The following is a 16,580-nucleotide window of genomic DNA, read 5'->3' on the forward strand; positions in this document are numbered from 1 at the left end:
TATCAAATGTGATTACATAAAAGGAGCTGCTGAGAGAGAAGATTATTAAAGCCCATTTAAAGCCATATTAAAGCCCATAATTAAAGCCCATTAAAGCTGCAGTGAAAATCTAACAAAAGGTTGGTGCTTTGGCTAAAATGGCAGAAAGGGGAATAAATAAATTTAGTTTTAAGATGGGGCTAATGCTGGCTTTCTATCACCTGTATCTTTGCGTACCCACATCCCAGTGCCTGTTTGTGACAAGTTGTTTCAACCAAACGTCACGTAAGCTTGCTTATGTCATGGGAATCCCTTCAGATCCTATTCACGTCTATGTCGTGAGGTGCTGCAGTGCAGTCAACCACACCCACGGTTTTCAATGTTAACCTAAGGAATGCTCTAACCATTGTTCAGCCTTGATACTTGCTTGAAGGTATCTACATGTGTGGAAGAAATGAGTAATACAGGCGACAACACTCATTTACTCTTCCTGCACACTAAGTATAAATGTACAGTATAACTAGCGCTACTTTCAGCTGGTAGCAATAACTTCAATTCTTTATCACTGGCACACTTCAAGTGCAGAAGTCTTAGTGTTGTGAATGAAGTAGACAATAGGTCCATCACTATGATACCACAAAACTAGCCCTGCTCAGCATAAAAGGCTTATTACATTAAAGTTTGCACAAATACACATGAATATGCATGCTCATTATCAGGTATGCCACTAAGAAGTAAGGTAGTCAAATAGCTGGGGTGACGTGAGCTGAACATGGGAAGCAAGTGACATGTGTGGTGCAAAGAGCTAGGCCTATCAATCATCAAATAACATAACCTGCACATATGATTTATCTATTTGATTTTAACATGTTCTCAGTTCCTAAGTTTAGTGCAGACAGTTTTCATTCCCAGAAAAAAGAATAATTCAATTCCTATTATTGGTAGACCTAACTTTTGACTTACATGTATTCGTTTATCTTTTCAGTGCAAATCGTGCACAAGCATGGTGCATTTCTACATGCAAATCACAAGCATCAGGGCAGCAGCTTGTGGCCAAATCAGGAGAAAAGAAATGAATGACATGTGCACTTCAGAGTTTATTTGTATATAAACTTCCTAAACTGGATGCAGGTAATAAAGTTAACCAAAGCAATATAAGAACCGTGACAGCTGAGCTACTTTAACCCATTGGGCTACCAAAGCTGGCGAACCGCTGGGCGCAACAATGCGCACCATATTGCCAAAGCCGGCAATTCACCGGGTGGGCGGTATAGCTGGTTTAAAGCTATTCATATATGGACGCAACCAGCAACAGACAATAAGTGCTTAAAATGGTTATCAACAGATAGCACTACTTGTCCATTACAATGGAGGTGCGACTTTTCTTAATTATTTGTTGACATTTGTAGACCACGGCAGTGGAAGTTTGTACAGCGCCGGTAAGTGGCAAAAATAATTGGCATGGAGAGCCCTGCGGCTCTTGCAATATTTGGTAGCCAATGGGTTGACAAACTCAACACAGTGGCAAGTCACTGATGACAAATCTCAACTACTGCTACCATAATGACCAATCGTGTTTTTGAGTAGAAAACTAATTACTTTTATAAACGCGGCACTCTTCTTCTCACGAACATGCCTTCTGCAGTAAGCAGCAGCAACTGCGAAGGCACTGTATGCCTTAGCTTTTCCATCCAGATCATTTCGCACCTACATTAAATGCATGTAGGGATTGCACACAAAGGTACAGTGCATAGGCGTGAATGGTGCCTTTTCACTGAAGAAAACCCTGTATGCGGGGCAGGCTTAATGCCAATGGTGACAGAGCACCACCAGTGAAGAGTCAGTTTCATATTCTGTCCTAATGAGTACACAAATTTTAGTCAATCTTTTCTGAAAGAGAAGTGTATGTTGGGGATACACCAAATATGGCGAAAAAACCAAACCCTCACAAAATCAGTATGTAAAAGCCTGAATAAACGAATGTATGGAGTATTAAGGCGACAGGGCAGAGGACCCCACCTGTGGGCTGTAGCTGGCTGGACTCCTCTGGGGCCGGGCATCACTCACAATGGGGCCACTAGTGACAATGGGATAAAAGCAAGCAGGAAATATCACGTTAGCCTTCATTTTGTAATAATGCACCGCCATATACTTTTTGAGATGTTAATACAGTAAGGTGCAAAGAGATTATTTCAGCCTTTCCACTGCTGCTTGGAATGAACAGAAATGTGGCTGCTAATGAAAGAATGCGATGCAGAATTCCTGAATGCATGCCAAGTTCTGCCAAATTTTCAATAAACAAACTTTACCTACTTAGTAGCCTCGGTTTCAAGAACCAAAGTTCTCAATGTAGCAGAGAAAATGTTGACCCCCAGATATGTGAAAGTGAAAACTAGTATTGTATTGCTAACAATGCCTCAAAAGAGAAAGTCCATACATCTCCCACTGTTGCCACTCAACATCATCTCCTGCTCAAGAGAAAGAGACCATGCATTTTCCACTGTTCTCAACCACGCTTAGCATTTTATCACCCCCAACAAATTTTGCAACACTCAGTGCTACAAGAAAGAGTGCAGTGCCACCTCCATGTGGCAGCACTCGTTACAGCGCGACCTCAGAGATTATTGGTATAGCTTAAGAACCTACACAAGTGACCATGTTTGTTGTAATTTTCTCAGCATAAGACAAATGTTGCGAGCTTTCTAGAAGGGCCATCCTGAATTTATTTAACTGAATGATGGTGTGTGAAATGTTCCAAAGCAATGCAACGAATATGAGAGATGCTGCAGCGGAGGGCTCTGGGTTAATTTTGACCACATTAGGTCTTTTATTATGTACTAAAATTGTGATACATAAGCCTTCTAGTGCTCTGCTCTCATTGGAATGCAGCCACAACAGCCAGAAATAAAACCAGCCACCTCATGATCGTTCACAGAGTACCACAGCCTCTGAACTACGTATATTACAGGAGTAGGGTAATCTAACATTCGAGATTGATTTTTTCAGTGTGCCTTTAAGCTACTTCAACTGAGCATGCAAACATACTGTTTTCATCATCTCAACCATTGCACATAATCATCAACATTCCTCCACCACCTTTTTTGTCTGCTTGCTGTGCTACGAGAGGACTACCTGTAGTGCTGAAACTGCATACATAGTTTCTAGAGAGGGGAAAAAAAAGTTAACCCCAATGTCGCTGCAGTTGAAGCTTTTCACAAAAGTCTGACTGCTCACTACACTACATAGAAGTGTCTGGACTACCGTAACCATTCATTCCCTGCAGGCTACGTAAAAACATTTAGCATGTTGAAAGGCATCATGCAGTGCTGCAGAAGTATTTTTAACGGTGTTTCAACAAGTAACAGCATATTGATATTCCCAACTGAAATGAACATACCAGGCACTTGAACCTGGCACAAACAGAAGATGCATATTTAGAAGGTGAGGACACCTCACATGAATGGCAGCATGCATATTAACAGGAAAGTATCGCATACAATTTGGTGGTGGCATGGCCTTTAGCTCTTTCTTCGTTTAGGATCAGTGAGAAGTCATCTGACTTTTGCAGCTTGTGATACTGCACCCCAACAAAATAGATGGATGATTTTAATGCATTTATATAACAGAAGGATGCTTTCAGGGGATGGAGATTTTGATGGCTATGAGGGTGTCATGGAAGTATCCATACCTGACCAGGGCAAAGAAATATTCTGATGGAAAACAAAAACTTGGTCACCAGTTTGAGAAATGTGTTGAAGTAACATTTACAGTGAATAAATAAATAAATAAATAAATAAATAAATAAATAAATAAATAAATAAAAAGATGTACAACCTTTGCGTCTAATTAAAACATCCCAATGCCCAAAAAAAATGCTGTGGTAGCCTAATGGCTTTTGGCATTGCACAACCGAACTTGAGGGTGTGGGTTCGATCCTTGCCACAGTGGCTGCATTTCAATGGAAGCGAAATGCAAAAACAACTTGTGTACTAGGATTTAAGTGCCCGTTAAAGAACCCTAGGTGATCAAAGTTAACTTGAAGCCCCCCCTACAGCATGCCTCATAATCAGATCACAGTTTTGGCAAGTAAAACACCAGAATTTCTTTGGTGTTCTAATACCCTCAAATATACTCAATACTTATTGTTAACTTTTGAAACACCCTCGCTATATTAAAAGTGCCAGCTGTTCAGTTATATGCTGCTCCCTCCATTATGACACAACCCCTTCCTTCAAAAAGCCTCCTCTACAATGCTTCCATCAGAAGTTCATGCTGCTTTCCCATTTTTACTGTCCTTTTAGCTTCTTCTTCTGGTGCTGTTGTCCATTTGAAATCTTTTCTCTTGTCCACACTTCACTGAGTGGGCTGCCTACACATGCACTTATGACACGCAGTTTCCATACACAGTTTCCTCTTTCGCTTTCTTGCCCAAGAAGTCTACTAACATGGAAACATACACTAGTACTCATTTGAAAACAAAACAGTACTAAAGACTTGGACATAAAAAAAAAGGCAAGCTCACAGAGTTCTGTCTTTTGTGTGTCTTTTCTACATGCGCATCACTAGAACTGTCCACTCTAAAAAAACCAAAAAGTCTGGTGATATTACACATTTTTATTTCAGAGATGCTGAAAGAAAGGGTTTGCATAGCAATCAAGGCAGCGTAACCTCAAAAATTTCAGCATTCTTTACCATGATGAGACACTGAATGGCTAAAAGTCTGGTGCTTACATCATATGAGTAAAGATTACATCAGAGGAGATTGTTAATATATCTGCACACAGAAAAAGAAATTGCAGAAGGCTCCTCCAATTAAAAATTGACAGCAGCAAAACGGAGTTAAATTTAAAAACTCCTTGGCTTCAGAGACAGTCTCACAAGGAAAAAAAAAAAAGATGCGGGCAAACTGATGTGTTGCAAAAAGCTACTCACTACACTGGACTTGCAGGTGGCTTGGGTGACACAGTCGTTGGCACTGTAAGAAATATAAACGAGCCTCTGTACATGATGCTAATAGAAACCTGGAAATAAATTCTTGCTTCACAAACAAGCACACTAGTTCAACAGGCCCATAGTGAGTTGGAAAAGTGTGATAGTCCCCGCACTCATCAGCAAAGTGCCACAGTCCATGTGTTGACAGTGCACTCCCCGGCACTCGGCTACAGCGATACTGGACTGTAACCTCACCACCAATGAAGTCAACAAAGCATAGTTCCAATGAAAAGAAGCAGGTGTGCGTTGAGCAGTCCCCTTCAAACTTTTGCAAGAGACTGTACTTATGACTTGCTCTGCAGCCATCCGCAGAAGTATTGTGAGGGTGAAAAAAAATGTCCAGAATGAAAAAGCACGTCTGCCAACCACATTTACTGATGCAGAACAAAGCACGAGGAGGCAAAGTAGCCAACAGCATATAGAGGGCAATGTCTTCCTTAGCTAGTTAGCTTCACTTTTTCGTATAAGGTATGAAGGTTTCTAACCTTTCTCGTTGGCAGATCCCGAAGATAGTGCAGTCTAAAACTGAGGGCCATTTACGTAGTTATGTGCAGTCAAGTGGGCTGCTCCCGAAGATAGTGCAGTGAAAAATACTGAAGCAGTCCAACACTCCTCCTACTCTCTTCACGTCAAGGCTGACGCGATAGAGTGCCGTGCGCAGTGACTTGACTCCACGCCATTCTCAACCCCAACTCACTCCGAAATCGACTTCAACTAGAGATTGAATCACCTTCCAACACTTTTTAGTATTGTAATGCATTGGACTATTGATCAACAAATTGAGAGCCAAGAGGTGCTACAGCACATCCTCTCAAGAGTTGCGCACGATTAAGAATGAAAATCTAAAAAAAGATAAATTAGCAGTACAGTTCTGGCAACATGTCCATCTCAGCTGCGGAGACATCAGGTGAGAAATATGGAGCAAAGGGTGATCCAATTACAAAAGTGAATAAATTTGGGTGCGCATGAAATCTTGATGAACACACACGACTAATCTGATTCATCTAATCTGATTCATCTGACTAATCTGATTCATCTGGCTGTCAACAGGTTCCTTTTCATCGGCAACAAAGACCAGGTCTAGGGCTGCACTCCTCAGGCATTTTAAAACAACATTTACAGCTTGTTTTGATAATATTGGCAAAACTGACATTTAAGATGTGATCCTTGAATGTTGAAGGTAGGGTAAGGGGGCAATACCATAGCCTGGGTATACCATTTATTCTATATTACAGCTGCTGACCGATTGTTCACACCCCAACAATGCGGACATGCTCGATTATTTGTAGAGCTTTGTGGCTTGCCCCATACATCTAATGTATAAGGATGACCGAGAATTCAAATGCTTTATGGTGCACCGTTCAATAATTCAGACTCGACTCCACCTGCGTGACCGCATGATCGGCCATGGAGCTAAGCAGGAAGAGCAATGTTCATGTTTCGACACACTGCCGGCGCCACCTCGATACCTCGATAGTAGGGAAGCATAGTCGATCCAGTATTCACCAACCGAGCTGACAACAGAGGACAAGCCAAACTAAACTGGTAAGTTGTCGTGCTGCACTCACTTGATTTGTGCATTTGTCATGTGTGTCCCAATTCTGCGTTACAGGATTTGTTTCCTTATGCGGTAAGGATTTGTTCCTTTATGGACATCAATAGAGGAGGCGTCTTCTTCGAGCCAGGATTTTCGTCGCACAGTCAGTGGGCTTGGCAGTACTCGACCGACCACAATGACCAACCCTCTTCTGTTCTTCGCCCAGGTTGGTAAAAGGTGTTTCTATCAGGGACGTAGATTCTATCAGGGACAACTGTTGGTGTTTGCTAGTGCTGCTGAGCCCACAGGCACTTTGCGTTGTTATTGCTGACTGTTGTAAGAGTGGCGCTGTTGCTGATGGGTAGCGGGGATATTGAAATGAATCCTGGTCCAATGCAGAAAGAAATGGTTGAGCAGTTACTTGAAGGCCAGGCTGCCTTGCAGAGCGACATGAACAACTTAAAACAGCAAGTAATCAATATGCAAAAATTATTTAGCAGCATCCAACTGTCGCTAACTCAGTTGGAAAAACAGCTTGGCGACGCTACACAGTTTTTGGACGCCAGTGAGTAATTTCAAACCAGCCTTCAGTCAATTGAAAAAGTCATGAACTTTCATACTAGAAAACTGACAGACCTAGAGAACCATAGTCGGCGATCAAATACAGTCATCTATGGTATTAATGAAAGCCACAATGAGACAGAACAATCATTAAAAGAAAAAGTAGATAAAGAAGTCTTCAATGATAAACTTAATGTGAAGGTCGAATCTATTGAGCATATTCACAGGATTGGAAACAAAAGCAGGAAAAGGCCTGTCATTATATATTTCCAAGATTTTGCTGAAAAGAAAGCGATACAAGAAAATGTAAAGAAACTGAAAGGATCTGGTATTTTCATTCAAAATGACTATGTCCATTTAACTCTAAAACGCAAGCTGCCATGAGAAATAGCGAAGGCAGAAAGAGATGCTAAAAAGGTTTTTCTTGTGCACGATAGGCTGAGGATCGAAAAAAGTTTTTGTTTAGGATGAATCGCAAAACAGGCGCCTCCAGGTTACGACTAATCACACTCCGGTATCTCACACAGTGGAATGCGAGGAATCCCAGGCATGACGTCATTCTCAAATTCAAAAGAAACATGTGCATTTGCTAAACATAAATGCTCACAGCGTCATTAATAAAAATTGGAGGACGCTTAAACTTCGCCTTCAAGAGTGGAACGCTATAGCGTTCCCGTCAACCCGCCAAGGGGTGTAAGACAACGCGCTACGGCGCAGTGATCACTTATGAGGCGCCCCGCATCGGACTTTGCACCCACCAATCACGCGGTGAGCACCGAGCAACGCAGCGTTCGGCGCGGCAAGGCAACGTGCACCTGAGCAAGCGGAACGAACCAAAGAACTCAGTGTCTCGAAGGGAGAAACGATCTACGTGAGTCAAACCTCGCGATTGGCACGGACAGCCAGGCCATGACGCGCCATGAAGGCCGACGTGATTACGGGGCTGACGCCTCGATGGGATCGTTCTCTATCTTGCTTGGCAGCACCACGCAGACGCATGACTCCTCGGAAGCAGCTCGGCACACATCGCAGGGGACGCTTTCCCACCAGACGCGCTACAGCACAGCGATCATATCAGAGGCGTCCCGCATCGGACGCTGCACCTAGGAAACGCGCTGTGAGCGGAAAGAGGAGCCGCGTCGCCTAAACACGAGGGTTCGAGTGACGCACACTGGAAGTCAGAAGGGGAGAGAGCGAGAAAACTTATTAAACGCAAGGGTAGTGGGGCATTCTCGCACCGGTCCCCGCATGGCCCGAAGGGGAGAAGCAGGCGAGTGGTGGGCCACGTGTCGGGGCAGCGCCGCACAGTGCGAGGAGGGAGTCTTCTGTGTTTGCCGCAGGATGGCTCTGCATGTGCGCAGAGCACAGAAGAAATGTAGCGGATATGTACTTCGCTACTTGTGCAACGGCGACTTCTTTAAGTTACATGCTCATAATTACCGATATGCACCGCAATATAACTTTCTACGGCACGTTTCTAAGGCAACACCGCATTCACTAGAGGCGCTTTTGTACCATTTTGAACCATCGAACTCGTGGCTGAGTGGTAGCGTCTCCGTCTCACACTCCGGAGACCCTGGTTCGATTCCCACCCAGAGCATCTTGCAAGTTGTTTTTTATTTATGAAGTGCCTCCCGGAATTTATCGCTCACGGCCAACGCCGCCGACACGAGCTTCTTAACGCTGTTGGGTTAAAAGACTCTCTTGAAATAGCTTTACTACAGCATGACCCCCGCATTACTGTAATACTGGAAACTTGGCTTCGCAGTGAAATAAATGACGACGAAATTTTTCCTCTTTCATATCAAGTAGTATTTCGAAAGGACAGATCTTCTAGAAGAGGTGGAGCGGCTGTGCTTATTAAAAAACAAATAGATGCTTTCATTCACAGCGATGCTGCTGACCTTGAATGCATGTGCCTAAAACTGACATGCTGGGGCTACAGCTTTGTTCTTTATGCAATCTACAGGCCTCCTGAATCTCCACCAAACTACTTAAGCAAACTCCAGATACACAAGTCACAATTCCAAAAGAGCCAAATTCAACTAATTGGGGATTTTAATCTACCTGGTATCAATTGGGAGCAAATGCAAATATGTTCGCATCATAACCAAAGCACCAATGTCATGTTTGATATAATGTAAGAGCATGATATGATACAAGTGGTGGATAAGCCAACATGTGTACATGGTTCGAGCAGTTCTGTTTTAGATTTGGTATTCATAAATCATGGTATCACTGAATATTCTGTGCATGTTGAGCAGGGGCTCTCTGATCATCATCTAGTGGGTATGTCCTTTCCCCTTTTATCTCTTAAGAAAGGTCCCATTTCCTCGATTAAATCTGTTACAGATTACTCACGTTCCAATGATGCCTGCATAGTAGAATATATGAAAACCTGTCTGGCTGAATTCGATGACACAGACGCTTGTGTCCTATGGACCGTTTTAACTGCGTGTGCCATTACTGCATTCATAACTTTGTTATCAACTTCAGCACGTCTTTGCCGAACTTTATAAAGAATGCGCCAGAAAAGTTCTGGAATTAGATAAGCGGAAAAAAGCCCAGTGTGTCTCGGATATCAGTCAACGGTTCCATAATCACTGACCAGAGAGCCATTGCGCATCATTTTAATACCTATTTTCAAAGTGTCTTCTCAAATTCAAATCCATGCACCCTTAAAGCTGCACAGTTTCACAATGCAGAAGTTAATTTTGCTTCTTATGCCGGGTATTTTCAATGTTACTGAACTTAAAAACCAAAAAAACATGTGGGCCAGACATCATTCCGAACACTTTTCTGCAAGGTTATGCTGAATCAATTGAAATGTTTTTGTGTGTGATGTTTCAAGCATCCTTGCGAACTGGGAAATTGCCAGATGACTGGAAGACTGCCTGAATCGTTCCTGTACCCAAGAAAGGTGATCTGTGGCTGTTAACTAGCACTTGATCCTGCACCCTATGTATTGTTTCTAACCACATGCCGCACGTGTCACCATAGCTAATAAATAAAAGATTGGCGCTTGATCCTGCACCCTATGTATCGTTTCTAACCACACGCCGCACGCGTCGCCATCAACCCAGTTCATTAACCCCTTACTTTGCTCGCGCTGACACATGCAAATTTTCCTTTTTCCCGTGTAGTATTAGAGAGTGGAATTCGCTGACACAATAGCTGACAACGCATTGTGATGCTGAGGTTTTTTTTTTTTACTTCCTACCTTTCAATCAGTTTCTGTATTTGATCTGCTTGGATCTGTAACATGACCTGCAGTATAAAATAAATTTTAAAAATATAAGAAGTTGCAACACAGTCTCGGGTAAATTAGTTGGCTGCTATTGTGAATTTTTGTTGCTTAGAATCGTTAAGCCAAACCAATTGGCCCCAACTCCAGCTTCCATGTAAATGCCAATGAGGTTGGCAATAGAGTGAGCGAAGCTCCAGACAATGACTGTTGCTAATAAACCTGGAACTATTTGTCTGTTGAAGCACAGTCAACTGCTGTTAAGTTGCCAGGGTATGGAAATTCAGTGCATGTGTAGAACATACTTTTGTCTATCTGTAGTAATAACGTGGCAGTGGTCAAAATACAGACTGACCAGGTGGCATGCAAGCATGGGCGTGCAACAACATGCTGGCAAGCTTTCCCGGGCTTTTGTGAAATAAAAACACTTATTTTCTGGCCAATCAGTTATTTCAGACTCTTGATTATTCAGACATCTACGTGGCCCCCGTTTAGTCCAAATTATCAGTCGGCGACTGTACTTGTACATCCCAAGTGCTAAGGCTGATAACATCCCAACGAATGAAAGCATGAAACACAGCACATAATTTCTCAGGGGAGAGGTGTGCAAATTCTATACATCTAAGTATTTTTTCACAGTTTTATGGTCATTTATTTCTCAGTGGTTAAAAAAAAATTACACGAAAGTACTGTATATGGTCCAAACGTCATGTATTGTGCACCAGGCTTGTTTAATTAAGGTTGAAGGTGCCTTTAGATGACATAACGACAAATACAAAGTATCATTTCACAGGATTCCCAAGACATCTGTAACATCTGCAACAGACTTCATTATTCATAGGCATTAGTCAATTGCAAGACTCCACTTCTCAAGAACTCGCTTGGCAGTTGGTGGCACAGCACTGTAGCTTTGCTAATTACAGTTTAACTTTGTTATAACAAAGTTGCAGCTGCCACTAAAATTACTTCATTATATAATATTCATTATAACAGTACATAATAATATCGCCGACGAAAAAATCAGAGATTGTGCCAATGTGAGAGAAGCGCATGCGTGACACTGTGTGTCGGCATTGCAAGCTACCCAGCAAGGGCGGCACCTTCGGTCGTTCACTTTCAGAGGTAAAGTCACTTTCGCAACACTTCACACAACTACCAACTCACTGGACGATGGCAATGGGTGACAACATCTTCCTGGCACCGTGCCAAGCCCACTGTCTGACATGCAAGCAGCCGCACCTCTGCACCGTCGTTATGGCTGAGATCGCCCACTTGGTGCAGTGTGGTTGATTCCAGCAATAATGGTTGTGCGGTAGCATGCCAGTTATGTCAGAGTGCAAAAAAACTCATGCTCACCCACCAACCAACTGCACGCAAACTAGACGGTGTGACACAATGCATGAACGTTGCCTCGAGGAAAGGCATTAGCTTTAAAAAGGCATCCCTACAAAATCGCAGCCCAGCACTGCGATTTCGTAGCGGTGCCTTTTTTATGTTGTTTTTTCGCACTTTTCACGCTTCATCAGTGGTCAGAGCGATGCTCCACCTGCGTTATCAATGGGATCGGCCAGCTGCGAGCGGTGGATGATAAGACTGGCATATAATCGAGCAGAAGGCATCGCTACAAAATAGCAACCCACAAATGTTCATTCATTTGAAAAAAAGACGTAATTGTTGTCCGGCAACTTCGCACGGAGTTTCAAACTATAAAATTTCCTATGTTGTATGCAGACACCATTGCCTTGGTCATGTCGGCCTCTCTCCTTCTCGAGGGAATTCTGTATCTTCCTAGTAATGTCGATGGCCTCTGCAGTGCTAATAGGCAGTTCTTCGATGGTTCTTTGCTGATGAAAGCGCCGTTCTGACTAACAACGCAAGGGAAATCGAACGGTTCGCTTTCCAAATCGTTATAAGATCACACTCTAGAATCGCATTTCAGTGGCCCTCATCATCATCATCATCATCAGCCTGGTTACGACCACTGCAGGGCAAAGGCCTCTCCCATATTTCTCCAACTACTCCGGTCATGTACTAATTGTGGCCATGTTGTCCCTGCAAACTTCTTAATCTCATCCACCCACCTAACTTTCTGCCACCCCCTGCTACGCTTCCCTTTCCTTGGAATCCAGTCCGTGACCCTTAATGACCATCGGTTATCTTCCCTCCTCATTACATGTCCTGCCCATGCCCCCCCCCCCATTTCTTTTTCTTGATTTCAACTAAGATATCATTAACTCGCGTTTGTTCCCTCACCCAATCTGCTCTTTTCTTATCCCTTAACGTTACACCCATCATTCTTCTTTCCATAGCTCATTGCGTCGTCCTCAATTTAAGTAGAACTTTTTTCGTAAGCCTCCAGGTTTCTGCCCCGTACGTGAGTACTGGTAAGACACAGTTGGTTATATACATTTCTCTTGAGGGATAATGGCAACCTGCTGTTCATGATCTGAGAATGCCTGCCAAACGCACCCCAGCCCATTCTTATTCTTCTGATTATTTCAGTCTCATGATCTGGATCCGCAGTCACTACCTGTCCTAAGCAGATGTATTCCCTTACTACTTCTATTGCCTCGCTACCTATCGTAAACAGCTGTTCTCTTCCGAGACTGTTAAACATTACTTTAGTTTTCCGCAGATTAATTTTTAGACCCACCCTTCGGCTTTGCCTCTCCAGGTCAGTGAGCATGCATTGCAGTTAGCCCCTGAGTTACTAAGCAAGGCAATATCGTCAGTGAATCGCCAGTTACTAAGGTATTCTCCATTAACTCTTATCCCCAATTCTTCCCAATCCAGGTCTCTGAATACCTCCTGTAAACACGCTGTGAATAGCATTGGAGAGATCGTATCTCCTTGCCTGACGCCTTTCTTTATTGGGATTTTGTTGCTTTCTTTATGGAGGACTACGGTGGCTGTGGAGCCGCTATAGATATCTTTCAGTATTTTTACATACGGCTCGTCTACACCCTGATTCTGCAATGCCTTCATGACTGCTGAGGTTTCGACTGAATCGAACGCTTTCTCGTAATCAATGAAAGCTATATATAAGGGTATATGTGGCCCTATTCCTGGTCAATTCCTGTTGGCGATGTGATCACTTTCGCAGTTATTCGCAGATGCTGACATCTTCGGTATCAAATGATGCGAAAGCAATCATATTGCCAAAAGTGACTGACTAATCATACTGTCTCCGGAACGCCTGCCTCCTGAAAAACATGTTTGGACTTAGTGAGCAAATATTCGCTTTGCTATGTCCGATATCACATTGGATCTCGTACTTTTGGTTTCTTTATGGCCATAGGTTAGCCCATTAAAGTAAAGCATGGCGAACCAAATTTTTTGTCTACTTTGTTGTAACCGATAATTTATTATATCAATGTTCATTATATTCATTATATGTATTATTTCTGCTTCGAGGTCGCCCTGAAAGAAGCTTGCTGGGAGTAAATATAAACTCTATCGGACTTTATTCATTACGTAATTTTTCCATTTGCTCACAATGAAAAAATGCTGCCTGGAACTTCAGTAATTGGCAAGTGCCAATGCAATATGGCTATTGTTGCTCATTCCGACCAATCAGCTGTGTTCCTTGCAACTGACTTATCACAATCATACCTTGAGAATCATCACAATCATACCTAGACTGAGCCACCTTTAATCCACAATGCGAAAATATCTTGCCACTGACATGGTGTTATGCAGCTGAATAAAACATCTAGTCAGGATGATAAGCCACAAGTCTCAGTGTCTAAATACATGTACTTGTGCAATTACTTCAACCACCTAACATTGTGAATACTGTGCAGTACTTGTTCTGGCCCTAATTGATAGTCTAAAATACGGTAAGCTCAACCAACCACCAAAACCAAAAACAAAAGCAAAACCTCCCAACCTTCTCGGGAGAACACAGCCATGCTTGCGTGGTAGAGGAGATGGGCCTTGTGGGGATGCGTGACCCTCGCGCCTCTTATGTTTTTCCCGCATGGCACATCTCCTGTAATCCGGCTTCGCCGCGTGGCTTGCGTGACGCCCGCGGCGGTCGATGTGGTTGGGGCGCAGTGCGAGAGATGGCGCGAGTGTTGCGCTGCTAACGCCGCCGACAGGCGAGGTTACTTGGGCACCGAAAGGAAGGCGCTTGCGCCTCTTGGGGTCGAGACAGCAAGCAGCACGGACGTGCCGTGCTGCGCGTGGAGCGACCCTCTTCCCCGGCGGGTCGGCGCGCGGCGTGGACGTACCGCGCGCGCGCGCTGCGACCCATGCTTCTGCGAGACCGCCTCGCGTGGCCGCCAGCGAACGCGCCACCGTTGGCGTGACCGAACACGCGAACGACCAGGCGTTGGGATCCAGCATGGGGCGAACATATTTGCTCATTTTCCGGTCGCGGTGAGTCGGACTTCTGGATTTGTCGCGCGCCCATCGGCATGTTTTGTGGATAGCAACTCGGCTAGCAGGCATTGATCTATGAAAGGTGCAATAAATGCCCTTGTGATTGTTTGCACTACTGTGTTGTCGTTCCTTTGTCCCAAGAGCACCGGTGTGAGAGACCCCACAGCCTCCAAGGAAAGGCAAGAGCACAAGGAAAAGAGCTACAGGCACAAAGCATTCCAATAGCTTGATCTGCTTCACAATTGTCCGTATGGTCACATTCGTGTGCTGGCAAAGATGTGGCCATGCACTTGAAACAGACCAGCAGCAAAGCCTAAAGGGCTAGATATTGCAGTCTCATTAGAATGTTTTAGCATAGTGTCACAGTGATAGGCACTGTTCAAGTTAAAATCACAATACTGCCTCCTGTAAAGAGTAGCAATGGCTCTTATTGTGAGGCTGAACAATGAAATTTACTTCTTGCTGCAAAAGAATGGTCGATCCTAGATTTTTTTTGCCTGCCTTTTCATAAATAACTGTCAGAAAGCCAGGCATAAGCATTCTTCAATCAGCTTTTGTACTTCCTACTTATTTGCAGTTTGAATGTCTGAACTGGCAGATTTAAGGCCACTTTTGCCACTAGATGGCCCACACGAAGGTGGCACCTGTGGTTACAGCTGTGTAGCATAGCAGAAATTAATTTTTCACCTGGTAGGTACTCTCTTAACATGGTTCCCTTTTGCAACTGCGACATTTTTTCAGTCAGGCAGACTTGTTTGGTTTTGACTCTCTATGACAGAGAGGACAACATTGTGATGCACTTACCACTGTTCAAGAGCTCACTCTTTCCATGACAGTGCCCAATATGAATAATTGCCTTCACAATTTTTTATGACCACGTTAAATCATACATTTCAAGCAGTTGAAATTACAAATGGTACTCGTGTAACAGAGGGGGAGTGCACACTTTTTTCCGTTTTCACATTTTGCTTCCTTCTTTTAACGACCAAAGCAATGAAGTGACATCACAGATGAAAGTTGAGTTCAGCGCATGCCTATGTGGACCACTAAGGTTATATTTTATTTCTGTAGCCCAGCACTTGTCAGGTGAGGCCAACAGATCTCTACAGGTTTGACAAGTTAGCAGGCATGCACATTAGCTTTCATGCCCCTTCCACAAGCCATCCTGCGCTCACAACGTTGTCTGGGTAGAAAGTGTCCCTGATAGGTGGCATATGCGGATGGTAAGGAGGACTGGCGAGGAGGCTTAACGATGGTGGTCCAATAGCTGCATGAGCCAGAAGACTACATAGAAGGCTATAGAAGACATACCTATCTCTTGTGGCTCCGATATGACCTCAAGGTACGCAGCAGGACAGATACCTCGCTTGGTGCCCATGCGGCCTTCATACCAATTGGCATCGACTCGCCGCACCAACACCACTGTCTCACCCTGTCCCGCAAAAAAAATAAAAAAAGAGAACAAGGCACAACTGATGACGCAAATCAACTAATAGTTACATACTGACAGTTCTGCACTCTCAATGGTCTCCCAGAGGATGTAGGAAGAGTGGACTTGTGCAAAATCAAAGCTGAAGGAACATTAAGATGAAGACTAGTGCTAGGATTTAAAAAAGTGTGTGTGTGTGTGTGTGTGTGTCTATATATATATATATATATATATATGGATAAAACTTCTGGTGTACCCCTTGCAATGAAGCCTTAAAGTTCACACAAAAAGCTATCACAGCATACGTAATGCGTCTTATGGCAAGCTTCAACAGAGAGACCGTAAGCTGAAGGCAGATGAGACTGATCACATGCTGTGGGCAAGTTGGAGTATTTGTGTAATGCATTCAGTTTGTTAACTAAGGTCAAATACACAAATTTTTAAGTACCAATTTA

General features: G+C 43.6%; 1 protein-coding gene across 14 annotated transcripts in view; it reads right to left on the minus strand.

The window, feature by feature from the left end:
* The window catches only part of LOC142566721 (uncharacterized), a 438,480-nt gene that overhangs the window by 48,648 nt on the left and 373,252 nt on the right, over positions 1-16,580 (minus strand). For all 14 annotated transcript variants that reach the window (XM_075677566.1, XM_075677564.1, XM_075677563.1 and 11 more), the window contains 3 exons: positions 16,008-16,128; positions 4,912-4,954; positions 1,999-2,056 (listed from right to left, as the gene is read on the minus strand). In XM_075677566.1, coding sequence (XP_075533681.1) covers positions 1,999-2,056; positions 4,912-4,954; positions 16,008-16,128 — 222 coding nt within the window. The remainder of the gene's footprint in view (positions 1-1,998; positions 2,057-4,911; positions 4,955-16,007; positions 16,129-16,580) is intronic.

The sequence above is a fragment of the Dermacentor variabilis genome, unplaced genomic scaffold, assembly GCF_050947875.1.
Source record: "Dermacentor variabilis isolate Ectoservices unplaced genomic scaffold, ASM5094787v1 scaffold_13, whole genome shotgun sequence".
In the NCBI taxonomy this organism is placed as follows: domain Eukaryota; kingdom Metazoa; phylum Arthropoda; class Arachnida; order Ixodida; family Ixodidae; genus Dermacentor; species Dermacentor variabilis.